Source organism: Guillardia theta, assembly GCF_000315625.1.
Source record: "Guillardia theta CCMP2712 unplaced genomic scaffold GUITHscaffold_244, whole genome shotgun sequence".
Lineage (NCBI taxonomy): Eukaryota > Cryptophyceae > Pyrenomonadales > Geminigeraceae > Guillardia > Guillardia theta.
In genome coordinates this window covers 11,126-23,948 of record NW_005434432.1, presented here as the reverse complement: position 1 = coordinate 23,948, position 12,823 = coordinate 11,126, and the positions used below count along the sequence as shown (strand labels likewise).

The 12,823-nt window shown below is 55.7% G+C and overlaps 3 protein-coding genes across 3 annotated transcripts; 2 read left to right on the top strand and 1 right to left on the bottom strand.

Moving 5' to 3' along the window:
• Window positions 1–244: 244 nt before the first annotated feature.
• GUITHDRAFT_82545 (hypothetical protein) lies at window positions 245–1,782 on the top strand (the record flags this gene model as incomplete). Its single annotated transcript, XM_005819104.1, has 11 exons — window positions 245–313; window positions 369–513; window positions 569–622; window positions 683–795; window positions 844–919; window positions 971–1,091; window positions 1,138–1,199; window positions 1,247–1,335; window positions 1,393–1,496; window positions 1,545–1,575; window positions 1,627–1,782. The coding sequence occupies 11 exons, from the start codon at window positions 245–247 to the stop codon at window positions 1,780–1,782; spliced, it is 1,020 nt and encodes a 339-aa protein (XP_005819161.1).
• Window positions 1,783–7,582: 5,800 nt separating this feature from the next.
• Window positions 7,583–9,079, bottom strand: GUITHDRAFT_121637 (hypothetical protein; the record flags this gene model as incomplete). The annotated part of the gene is made up of 3 exons (XM_005819103.1): window positions 7,583–7,641; window positions 7,695–7,743; window positions 8,072–9,079. 3 exons carry the CDS (start codon window positions 9,077–9,079, stop codon window positions 7,583–7,585), a joined length of 1,116 nt encoding a protein of 371 aa, XP_005819160.1.
• A 607-nt stretch (window positions 9,080–9,686) lies between these two features.
• GUITHDRAFT_121636 (hypothetical protein) lies at window positions 9,687–12,198 on the top strand (the record flags this gene model as incomplete). Its single annotated transcript, XM_005819102.1, has 4 exons — window positions 9,687–9,995; window positions 10,169–11,570; window positions 11,661–11,709; window positions 11,763–12,198. The coding sequence occupies 4 exons, from the start codon at window positions 9,687–9,689 to the stop codon at window positions 12,196–12,198; spliced, it is 2,196 nt and encodes a 731-aa protein (XP_005819159.1).
• Window positions 12,199–12,823: the final 625 nt, after the last annotated feature.

The following is a 12,823-nucleotide window of genomic DNA, read 5'->3' as shown; positions in this document are numbered from 1 at the left end:
TTCACGACGAAGCCTGTATCAGGATGCAGAATAAGAGCATGCACGAGTCGTCTGGCAATGCTGAGAGAATCGTTGATGCGAATGCTGTTGAGGCAGCTGAAGGAGGTTGGTATCATGAAGGTGTTGTACTGAGGATATGACTTATGTCTTGTCATCAGATCCCGTGGATTGTGTGTCTGTGGACCCATTTCAAGTCATGTATGCTTTGAGATCACTTATTTTTCATTGTTGTTGGACGTGTTACATGTGGTTCAGACCTGTCATCATCGATAATGGAAGTGGAAGAATTAAAGCAGGGTTTGCTTCTGACGAGGTTCTTATTCTCATATTCGTTTATGTCATGGTGAGTCAGATGTGTATTTTCACAGCGACCGCGATTCATTTGTCCAAATGTCGTCGGCGAAGTCAAGCACAAGAAATTTTTTTCTTTTTCAGAATCGCAGCAATGTTACGTGGGCAATGATGCCCTGGCTCACAGAGCGATTCTGAAATTGAGTTATCCCATTAAGCATGGTAAGCAGCCTAAACTATGTTTAACGAGAATTTTTCATATCAAACTCGGGAATAGGAGTAATTTCGGACTGGAATGGCATGGAGAAAGTTTGGAGTTCTGTAATTACCGGTACTTAACAACGAGATGTACGTTTTAGGTATCGAATTTCTTGATTTGTACTAATGACAGGGCTTGGAGTATCCCTCAAACATCACCCTGTACTGTTGACAGAAGCTCCGCTAAACCCGAAAGCCAAAAGAGAGGAAGTTTGTGAGAGATTCTTTGAAGGGTTCGATTGCCCAGTAAGTTCTCGTTGCTTTTTTCGACCTATAAGCATTTGAGAAACCTAGGCCTTCTATATCGGAATACAGGCTGTAATGTCTTTATATTCTACTGGAAAGATTACTGGTGTTGTCGTAGAGTCAGGTTTGCTTTCACGCAGGATTTGAAGTTCAGATGTTTACACCTTGATTTCAGGCCAAGGGGTTTCATGTTCAGTTCCGATCTACCAAGGCTATGCCATCTGGCATGCAATCAAACGCTTGAATTTGGCTGGTCATGAGCTCACAGAATACCTGTCAAAACTTCTGAGAGAAAGGTTTGAAGCCCACGACCTTTCTAGATTTGTTGACTCCCACGTAAAGAGGCTATTGCTTCAAATCATCTGCCGAGTATGAGATAGTTCGGGACATGAAAGAAAAACATTGTAACACAAGCATGGCAGTCTTGGTAACCTTGAAGCAGTTTCAACAGGCTTTGTTGCACTCGACTATGAGGAAGCTCTGAACAAAGCCGCAATGTCTGATGAGCTGCACGTATCTTATGAGATGCCAGATGGTCAGGTAAGAATGGAAAACCATGAGTGTATTCTCTGATCTCTGAAATGATCCCAATCCAAGATTGTCCTAATAGGGAGCGAGAGATTTCGATGTCTCGAAGCACTTTTCCGTCCCTCGCTCCTTGGTTTGGAGGATGTCGGAATCCACTGGATGGTGTACAACAGGTTGCTGTCTCGGACCCTCCTGTGCTGCCTGACCTTTTCTGCCTGCAGCATCATGAAAAGCGATCTAGACATCCGTAAAGTGAAGAAAATCTTGTCATGAAAGCTTCGCTTTGTAAATTTGTCTTTCCAGGACCTGTACGCAAATATCGTATTATCTGGAGGAACTACAATGCATGAGGGCTTTCAAGAAAGGTTGCAGGCAGAGGTTGTTGCCTTGGCTCCACGCACGGTGAAGGTCAGAGTCATTGCAAAACCTGAGGTGTGGACCTTTGGTTCTGTACTCTAGGTGATCTAAGTCATACAGCGCGATTGCCTCGCATTTTTTGGTGCTGCAGTTATGGCCACGATTTGCGGGTAAGCTCTTCTTTCATCTCTTGTATATGACGCGTCGTATGCAAGGCAAACAACTTGGATCTCAGCAAAGGAATACCACACGTATGGCAAAGCAATTGTGGGACGCAAATGCTTCTGATGGAACGATCAATATGATTCGCCGGTCCATGAGCATATCGATCTTGATTTTTCGACAGCAAACAATCATACCCTTACAAAGAATACAAACAATTATACCCTTAGTAACATCACTGATAATGAGTTGATCTTACCGTCATAGAAGAAATGCAGTGAAAAGCGAAGGTCTCAATGGTTACTTGCTAGATGTGGACCCTGCTGAGATGGAGGAGAGGCTACACCTGAGTTGGAGGTGTAGCCTCACTCAAAGTCAAGCAGACTCCCTTGAGTCAAGCAGACTCCCTCATCAGAGCTAGTCTCAGCAACATCGGGCTTTCAGTGTTTCTTTCCGGTTGGTTCAGCTTCAGCCCGCAACACTTTGGAAGAATTTCAGTCCTCTACCACACTGACACACTACTACAAGCCTTGGAATAAGGGCTCTGGAGCTATCAGGGCAAGTCAAAGACAGTCGAGTTGTCGTTAGTCAAGGACTCACACTGAGTGACCTGTGACTGACCATTTGCATCTGTAGGATACTTCGCATCTGTCTCTGGGGACTGCATACTCTCTCGCGCGGCTTGACCATACCGAGCATCTTGTTGACTTCTCCTCCTTCAACTTGAGAATCTTGCTCTTGCATTCCTCCCATGACAGGATCACTTTGTTTCTCATCTGCTTCTCGTACCCCAACCAAGCAAGGCAAGGCTGAGCAGTACGAGGGCTTGATGGTCGCAAACACCGGGCTGGATATGCCATGACTACTAAGGTAAAAAGTGCCTCAAGCAGAAGAAAGCAGCAACAAGCAAAACCGTCAGGCAGAGAGCACACAGCAACAAAAGTGGTGTACGGAACACACCAACAAACGCGGCTCAAACACACGAAACACAAGACCGAAAGTTAGCAACACTGCTGGCAACTAGACCCTTCGGTCTTTGCTTGAGGCACTTTTTACCTTCTGCCAGTAAATCCGTCTTGTTGGTCTCATGTTTCGTGTGTTTGAGCCGCGTTTGCTGGAGCGATTCTCTACCGTCGCGTGAGGGCTCCTGCACCGGCTGCAGATGGCGCGGGGATCCCACCTGACCCGGCTGCTGTGCCTGATGACGCAGGACGCTTTCGTCGACTCGTCTCATGAGCACTTCATTCCTCCGCCTGCGCAGCGCAATGTGACTCCTCTTGTCTTGCGGATGTTTCCTCGCCATGTCCCATGCTCGCGCTGCCCTCACTGATCAGCAGCGTGATATTCTTACCTTGCACAGCCGAAGGACGTACTCGCTCAAGTCGCAGGATAGAGACCTGAGCCACTGAGCGAGTATGTCCTGCGGCTGTGCAAGGTGAGGATATCACGCTGCTGATCGGTCAGCGCAGCGCGAGCATGCACATGGCGAGGGAAGACGCGCATGACAAGAGGAGTCACATTTCGCTGCGCAGGCGGAGGAATGAAGTGCTCATGAGACGAGTCGACGAGAGCGCGCAAACCAGGGATGTGTACCACATATGCCGGGGGGCGTCCTGCGTCATCAGGCATAGCAGCCGGGGCAGGTGGGATCGCCGCGCCATCTGCAGCCGGTGCAGGAGCCCTCACACGACGGTAGAGGATCGCTCCAGCATTATGAACGAAGTCGTGCGCCTCAACGAAGAAGGTCGCCAGAGGATGCTTCTGGGCACGGAGAGATCTCGAGCAGTGAACGTCCAGGCTATGAGGAGAGGGCAGCGTACGTGACATCGGCTGGTCAGAGTACCAAGCGAGGAAGCGAGCGATAGCCGTATAGTAAACAGCGGGGTGTAGACCCTCAGAGGGCGTGAACTCGTCCCCTCCAACGTCACGTCCGCCATCAAGCCCTCGTACTGCTCGGACCCTCGATCGCGGATTCCAGGGATGTGGATATCGCCCTTCATCTTGCGGCCATGAGGATGGGAGGGTACCTGCCGTCGAGAACGAGGATCCCCGACTGTATCGATGACGCTCTGAAGACCAGCTTCGTTGAGCAGCTTGTCTGTGCGGCTTCGCGCTTGGGCTGGCGGTGCCGGGTCTGCTGACGGTTGCCAGCAGTGCTGGTTCTTTTCGGGCTTGTGTTTTGTGTGTGTTTGTGCAGCTTCTCGCTGTGCGCTGTGTGCCAGGAGGTTTAGCTTGTTCCTGCATTGTTTTGCTTGAGGCACTTTTTACCTTCTGCCAGTAAATCCTTAACCCTCTGGGAACAAGCTAAACCTGCTTGCACACAGCGACCAGCGAGAAGCTGCACAAACACACACAAGCCCGAAAAGAACCAGCACTGCTGGCAACCGTCAGCAGACCCGGCTTCGCCAGCCCAAGCTCGAAGCCGCGCAGATGATCCTTCCTCGTCCAGCTATCAGACCCTTGTTCTGCTCTTTGAGCACCTTCCCGCCTTACTGCTTCGAGGCACTTTTTACCTTCTGCCAGTAAATCCGTTCCCTCAGCTTCCCGTACCCAACTCTGCCAGTGGCTCAAGTCGCAGGATAGGGTCTTGCAGTCTACCATCTTTCCTCATTTTCCTGAGCGAGACCTGAGCCACTCTCCGATGCGAGTCTCGAGCTACTACCCCCTCAAGGCCTTCCCGCACCGCTATGCTCAGATGCTCGGCTGCTATCTCCATGGCACTGCGGCATGCCTATCTGCCATTGTCCGACGGAATGTGATGGATGTCAGCGCGAGCTCGATCCCTCCGTTGCTGCACATCATCTCCAGACCTGCAAACGCCGATCCTCCAAGCTTCCCACGGCGCATGACAACCCTTACTCGTACGATTCGGTCGATGCTGAACGAAGCTGGTCTTCAGAGCGTCATCGATACAGTCGGGGATCCTCGTTCTCGACGGCAGGTACCCTCCCATCCTCATGGCCGCAAGATGAAGGGCGATATCCACATCCCTGGAATCCGCGATCGAGGGTCCGAGCAGTACGAGGGCTTGATGGCGGACGTGACAACTTTGGTCCACCCTTACGTTGGTAGCTCTGCCGACCTGACCAAGTGGGGAATAGGATTTACTGGCAGAAGGTAAAAAGTGCCTCAAGCATAACAAAGCAGGAACAAGCTAAACCTCCGGGCACACAGCGAACAGCGAGAAGCTGCACAATCACACACAAAACACAAGCCCGAAAAGAACCAGCACTGCTGGCAACCAGACGCGGCACCGCCAGCCCAAGCGCGAAGCCGCGCAGACAAGCAGCCTAAGGGTCAGGCAATCAAGCAACAAGCAGCAGGAGCATGCAGGAGGATAAAATCCCTTAGACGCGATACCCGGAGGCAGCCGACTGACCACTGTCAGTCGAGACGTCCGCTGCCGCCACAAAGCGGGCGGTCGTGGACGGAGAAAGGGCAGCAGGGGAGTTCAACCTCGACGCCCTCCATGTTGCAGCGTCTGAGAAGATTCGCAAACATCGCGCTGCATATGCCATGACTACTCCTCCTTCTGCCAGTAAATCCGACATGGTTCCCTCCTCGAGCGTTCATCCCTCTTGGACGGTACCCTGCATCCTGACACCCTCCGCTTCATCTGGTATCTGGCGGACATCATTGCTCAGCGCTCGATGCCTCTTGAGGATGCGGCGTTTGGTCGGCACTTCGTGCCTGATGACAGCCCTGCTGCTGAGGTCCTGGCTCGCAAACGCGCCGCCACCTATCAGCGCCTCACTATGCAGCTGACGCTGGAGGCGCTCTTGTCTGGTGCCAGGCGCATGACGCCCTTGCGGCATGACGCCCTCCGTTGCTTGAGGAAACAATGGATTTACTGGCAGAAGGTAAAAAGTGCCTCACGCAAAACAAAGCCTCAAGCAAAACAAAGCAGGAACAAGCTAAACCTCCAGGCACACAGCGCACAGCGAGAAGCTGCACAATCACACACAAAACACAAGCCCGAAAAGAACCAGCACTGCTGGCACCCGAGGCACTTTTTACCTTCTGCCAGTAAATCCGTCTATAGCTCCTCCTCGGACTTTATCGAGTCGCCCGAGAAGGAGTCTTCGCCGGAGGTCTCCGACTCCGATGGGGGAAACATCCAGAGTGGCGCCGACGATCGGCGCGGAGCTGGCGAGGCGTCTCCGTCCCTCACTGTGACGTCGGGTGCCCGGCCTCCGGAGAGCTCGACACCACTGGGGTGCTTGCTGCTGGTCCGAGCTCGCCTGCTTCCTCCCCGGCATCGGTCGCCTTCCCCCATCGGAGTCGCAGACCTCCGGTGAAGACTCCCCCTCGGGCGACTCGACAAAGTCCGAGGAGGAGCTGTCCTCTGGCTCGAGAAGTGCTTGCGCCCGCAAGGGCGTCATGCGCCTGGCACCAGACAAGAGCGCCTCCAGCGTCAGCTGCATAGTGAGGCGCTGATAGGTGGCGGCGCGTTTGCGAGCCAGGACCTCAGCAGCAGGGCCGTCATCAGGCACGAAGTGCCGACCAAACGCCGCATCCTCAAGAGGCATCGAGCGCTGAGCAATGATGTCCGCGAGATACCAGATGAAGCGGAGGGTGTCAGGATGCAGGGTACCGTCCGTCGAGATGGCAAGAGGGATGAACGCTCGAGGAGGAGTAGTCATAGCATATGCAGCGCGATGTTTGCGAATCTTCTCAGACGCTGCAACATGGAGGGCGTCGAGGTTGACTTCTCCCCACTTGGTCAGGTCGGCAGAGCTACCAATGTAAGGGTGGACCAACGTCACGTCCGCCATCAAGCCCTCGTACCGCTCAGACCCTCGATCGCGGATTCCAGGGATGTGGATATCGCCCTTCATCTTGCGGCCATGAGGATGGGAGGGTACCTGCCGTCGAGAACGAGGATCCCCCACTGTATCGATGACGCTCTGAAGACCAGCTTCGTTCAGCATCGACCGAATCGTACGAGTAAGGTTGTCATGCGCCGTGGGAAGCTTGGAGGATCGGCGTTTGCAGGTCTGGAGATGATGTGCAGCAACGGAGGGATCGAGCTCGCGCTGACATCCATCACATTCCGTCGGACACTGGCAGATCGGCATGCCATGGAGATAGCAGTCGAGCATCTGAGCATAGGCCTTGAGGGGGTAGTAGCTCGAGACTCGCATCGGAGAGTGGCTCAGGTCACGCTCAGGAAAATGAGCGAAGATGGTAGACTGCAAGACCCTATCCTGCGACTTGAGCGAGGTTATAGGATTTACTGGCAGAAGGTAAAAAGTGCCTCAAGCAAAGCGAGTGTGTCCTGCGGCTGTGCAAGGTGAGGATATCACGCTGCTGATCGGTCAGCGCAGCGCGAGCATGCACATGGCGAGGGAAGACGCGCATGACAAGAGGAGTCACATTTTGCTGCGCAGGGGGAGGAATGAAGTGCTCATGAGACGAGGTAGATATAGGATTTACTGGCAGAAGGTAAAAAGTGCCTCAAGCAAAACAAAGCAGGAACAAGCTGAACCGGCAGGCACACAGTCCACAGCGAGACGAGTCGACGAGAGCGCGCAAACCAGGGATGTGTACCACAGATGCCGGGGGGCGTCCTGCGTCATCAGGCACAGCAGCCGGGGCAGGTGCCAGTAAATCCTAAGTCCTCCGGATCGCCGCGCCATCTGCAGCCGGTGCAGGAGCCCTCACACGACGGTAGAGGATCGCAATCGCTCCAGCATTATGAACGAAGTATAGGATTTACTGGCAGAAGGTAAAAAGTGCCTCAAGCATAACAAAGCAGGAACAAGCTGAACCGGCAGGCACACAGTCCACAGCGAGAAGCTGCACAATCACACACAAAACACAAGCCCGAAAAGAACCAGCACTGCTGGCACCCAGACGCGGCAGCGCCAGCCCAAGCGCGAAGCCGCGCAGACAAGCAGCCTAAGGGCAAAGCAATCAAGCAACAAGCAGCAGGAGCATGCAGGAGGAATAAAATCCCTAACGTCCAGGCTATGAGGAGAGGTCAGCGTCCGGGACATGGGCTGGTCAGAGTACCAAGCGAGGAAGCGAGCGATAGCCGTATAGTAAACAGCGGGGTGTAGACCCTCAGAGGGCGTGAACTCGTCCCCTCCCCGACTATGCGGAAGCTCCCGCTTGAACCTCGCAAACTCTAGCAGGTCGGGATGCGCGGCGAGGTACTGCGAGGAAGGCCAGCGGTGGTATTTCTCAAGCGCCAGGTGGACAGAGAGGTCAAGCTTCTGGAGCTCACCAGCGTCTTGAACATGAAGCCATGCTGGACGAGCCCGAGCTTCGAGAGCTCTTCGTTGAGGGTAGAAACCTTCGCTCGGAGCTGACTAGCATGAAATCCATCCGTGCCGATAGGCAGGCCGCCAAGTGTAATCCCGCCAGTGACGACCTCGAAGTGAAGAAGTTGAGTCTTGAGACGGCGCTTAAGGCTCTTCTTCAGCTGCGAGAGATCAGGGTGTTGATGCCAGGAGGGGATGTAAACTTTCGACTCGCGAGGTTGAATCTCTAGCTTCAGATCAGCTAACATGTACTTCTTCATAGCGGACGTAGCTGCAACGGCATCCTCGAGTGGACCGACAAGCACGACGTTGTCAGCATAGGCCAAGACTCGAACAGAGGGAAAAAGCTCTGCGATATGGAGGAGCAGGGGGTGGATACTGTGGCAGAAAAATACGCTGGAGGGGACATCGCCCTGACAGACGCCCGAGGTACACTGAACGGAGGCTGACTGACTTTTGTGAAAGAGTCGAAGGTCAGCAGAGTCTCCATAGTAGCTGGAGAGGTAGGAGGCGAACAAACGGAGATGCTCGCAAGAGGGCAAGCTTGCGCCTTCAGTGATGCTCCCATCAAAGTAGTCGCGACTCGCACGTCCCTCGATTGCATCGAAGAGAGCCTGGCGGTCGAGGGAGTTGAAGGCGTTCTTTGCATCCAAACTCACCAGCACTGTGGGGTTGGCAACATCCTCATCATCACCGCGAGCGTGAAGGGGCAGGAGCGCTGGCGCGGTTTGCGAGAACTTCAGACAGCCGTCTCGATCGAGTCCGAACTGAATCGCTCGAGGGTGAGACGAGAGGAAGTGCTGGTCAAGAAATGAGCGAATCGCTGCCAAAGCAAGCTTCGTCGCGAGTCGACGGTGTGCAGAACCGATGACAATTGGCCGGAGACCAGGTTTATCAGCTCCCTTGGAGAGGGGAATAAATCTGCCTCCTCGACGAATGGCTGACAGGGCAGGAATAAGAAGATCCGGCATCCGGCCAAGAAGGACCCCTTGGAGGATATGTTTGCAGTAGAGCTTCAAAGCTGCAGGATGACTAGAAAGGGGTGACAGGTGTTGCCGAATCCTCCACCCTTGGTCATCGGTCCCCGCAAAGGAGCTGTAGCGCTTGATTGCCTGGATCAGGCTAGTGGTGTCGAGGATGTCAGTCAAATCCACCTGCAGTACTGCAAGCGCTTGCTGGGTGAGATGATCCGCGGAAGCACTTCCAAAGGCAGGCGACGCACCATCAGGGAACTTCTCTTGTGCTTCAGCAAGAAGATCAGCGAAAGATTCAGCCCTGTAGATGCCGGAGCTCAGTAGTGTCCGTACCGCCCGATGAAGGTCACCCGCAGTGAACTGATGAATCGCCAACTGTCTTTGGCGCTCGCTCGCAGAGGTGAGGGACAGCGTAGGTCGCGGCGGAGGAGCAGGCTCAGACTCCTGAGACGATTGGCCGGACTGCCGCTGCTCCCTCGGCCCGCGCGGTTGTAGATAGATATAGGATTTACTGGCAGAAGATAAAAAGTGCCTCAAGGGTCTACACCCCGCTGTTTACTATACGGCTATCGCTCGCTTCCTCGCTTGGTACTCTGACCAGCCGATGTCCCGGATGTTGCCCTCTCCTCATAGCCTGGACGTTCACTGCTCGAGATCTCTCCGTGCCCAGAAGCATCCTCTGGCGACCTTCTTCGTTGAGGCGCACGACTTCGTTCATAATGCTGGAGCGATCCTCTACCGTCGTGTCAAGGCTCCTGCACCGGCTGCAGATGGCGCGGCGATCCCACCTGCCCCGGCTGCTGTGCCTGATGACGCAGGACGCCCCCCGGCATCTGTGGTACACATCCCTGGTTTGCGCGCTCTCGTCGACTCGTCTCATGAGCACTTCATTCCTCCCCCTGCGCAGCGAAATGTGACTCCTCTTGTAATGCGCGTCTTCCCTCGACATTGTGCAGCTTCTCGCTGTGGACTGTGTACCTGCCGGTTCAGCTTGTTCCTGCTTTGTTTTGCTTGAGGCACTTTTTATCTTCTGCCAGTAAATCCTATATACATGTGCATGCTCGCGCTGCGCTGACCGATCAGCAGCGTGATATCCTCACCTTGCACAGCCGCAGGACACACTCGCTCAAGTCGCAGGATAGGGTCTTGCAGTCTACCATCTTCGCTCATTTTCCTGAGCGAGACCTGAGCCACTCTCCGATGCGAGTCTCGAGCTACTACCCCCTCAAGGCCTTCCCGCACCGCTATGCTCAGATGCTCGACTGCTATCTCCATGGCATGCCGATCTGCCAGTGTCCGACGAAATGTGATGGATGTCAGCGCGAGCTCGATCCCTCCGTTGCTGCACATCATCTCCAGACCTGCAAACGCCGATCCTCCAAGCTTCCCACGGCGCATGACAACCTTACTCGTACGATTCGGTCGATGCTGAACGAAGCTGGTCTTCAGAGCGTCATCGATACAGTGGGGGATCCTCGTTCTCGACGGCAGGTACCCTCCCATCCTCATGGCCGCAAGATGAAGGGCGATATCCACATCCCTGGAATCCGCGATCGAGGGTCCGAGCAGTACGAGGGCTTGATGGCGGACGTGACGTTGGTCCACCCTTACATTGGTAGCTCTGCCGACCTGACCAAGTGGGGGGAGGTCAACCTCGACGCCCTCCATGTTGCAGCGTCTGAGAAGATTCGCAAACATCGCGCTGCATATGCCATGACTACTCCTCCTCGAGCGTTCATCCCTCTTGCCATCTCGACGGACGGTACCCTGCATCCTGACACCCTCCGCTTCATCTGGTATTTGGCGGACATCATTGCTCAGCGCTCGATGCCTCTTGAGGATGCGGCGTTTGGTCGGCACTTCGTGCCTGATGACGGACCTGCTGCTGAGGTCTTGGCTCGCAAACGCGCCGCCACCTATCAGCGCCTCACCATGCAGCTGACGCTGGAGGCGCTCTTGTCTGGTGCGAGGCGCATGACGCCCTTGCGGGCGCAAGCACTTCTCGAGCCAGAGGACAGCTCCTCCTCGGACTTTGTCGAGTCGCCCGAGGGGGAGTCTTCGCCGGAGGTCTCCGACTCCGATGGGGGAAACCCTTCGAGTGGCCCCGACGATCGGCGCGGAGCTGGCGAGGCGTCTCCGTCCCTCACTGTGACGTCGGGTGCCTCCGGAGAGCTCGACACCACTGGGGTGCTTGCTGCTGGTCCGAGCTCGCCTGCTTCCTCCCCGGCATCGGTCGGGTCACGCCGATCCTTGGGCATTGCTGCGGCGTCGCCGCCGTCACGGGCGGCTACCACTGACTCGGCTACCGCTGACTCGGAGGCTAGCGAGGAGGACTACCTCGAGCGGTACCGTGTTCATGTGTCCAGCCTCCCTCCGTCCGCTGCCCCAGGCGGACCCCCGGGCAACGCCGGCTCCTTGTCGGCGGCTGCCCTTTCTCCGTCCGCGGCCGCCCGCTTTGTGGCGGCAGCGGACGTCTCGACTGACAGTGGTCAGTCGGCTGCCTCCGGGTATCGCGTGTAAGGGATTTTATTCCTCCTGCATGCTCCTGCTGCTTGTTGCTTGATTGCTTGACCCTTAGGCTGCTTGTCTGCGCGGCTTCGCGCTTGGGCTGGCGCTGCCGCGTCTGGGTGCCAGCAGTGCTGGTTGTTTTCGGGCTTGTGTTTTGTGTGTGATTGTGCAGCTTCTCGCTGTGGACTGTGTACCTGCCGGTTCAGCTTGTTCCTGCTTTGTTTTGCTTGAGGCACTTTTTATCTTCTGCCAGTAAATCCTATATGCTCAAGCAGGTTGTGGTCGCTGCTGTGGTGGTTGCTGGTGTTGCTGCTGACGCGGACGCTGCTGCTGACGCTGGCGTTGCTGCTGCTGCTGCTGCTGCTGCTGCTGCTGTTGCTGCTGCTGCTGACGCGGGTGCTGCGGCTGCGGCTGCTGCTGCTGCGGGTGCTGCTGGTGGCGGTGGTGTTGCGGCTGCGGCTGCGGCTGCGGCGGCTGCGGATGTGGCTGCCGCCGCCGTTGCTGTTTCTGCCGTTGCCGCCGCCCTCGCGAGGGCTGCTGGGGCGGTTGCAGCTGCTCCGACTCCTGCAGCTGCTGCTGTGGGACGAGGGCTGCAGGTGCCGAGGTGACCGCCGAAGTTGCTGCTGCTGCTGCTGCTGCTGCTTCTGCTGCAGCTGCTGCTGCTGTCCTTGGGGCGGTGAAGGCTGCCGCGCCCCCTTTCGAGACTCGCATCGGAGAGTGGCTCAGGTCACGCTCATTTTCCATTGGTAGCTCTGCCGACCTGACCAAGTGGGTGCATATGCCATGACTACTCCTCCTCGAGCGTTCATCCCTCTTGCCATCTCGACGGACGGTACCCTGCATCCTGACACCCTCCGCTTCATCTGGTATCTCGCGGACATCATTGCTCAGCGCTCGATGCCTCTTGAGGATGCGGCGTTTGGTCGGCACTTCGTGCCTGATGACGGCCCTGCTGCTGAGGTCCTGGCTCGCAAACGCGCCGCCACCTATCAGCGCCTCACTATGCAGCTGACGCTGGAGGCGCTCTTGTCTGGTGCCAGGCGCATGACGCCCTTGCGGGCGCAAGCACTTCTCGAGCCAGAGGACAGCTCCTCCTCGGACTTTGTCGAGTCGCCCGAGGGGGAGTCTTCGCCGGAGGTCTCCGACTCCGATGTGGGAAACACGTCGAGTGGCTGGCGCTGCCGCGTCTGGGTGCCAGCAGTGCTGGTTCTTTTCGGGCTTGTGTTTTGTGTG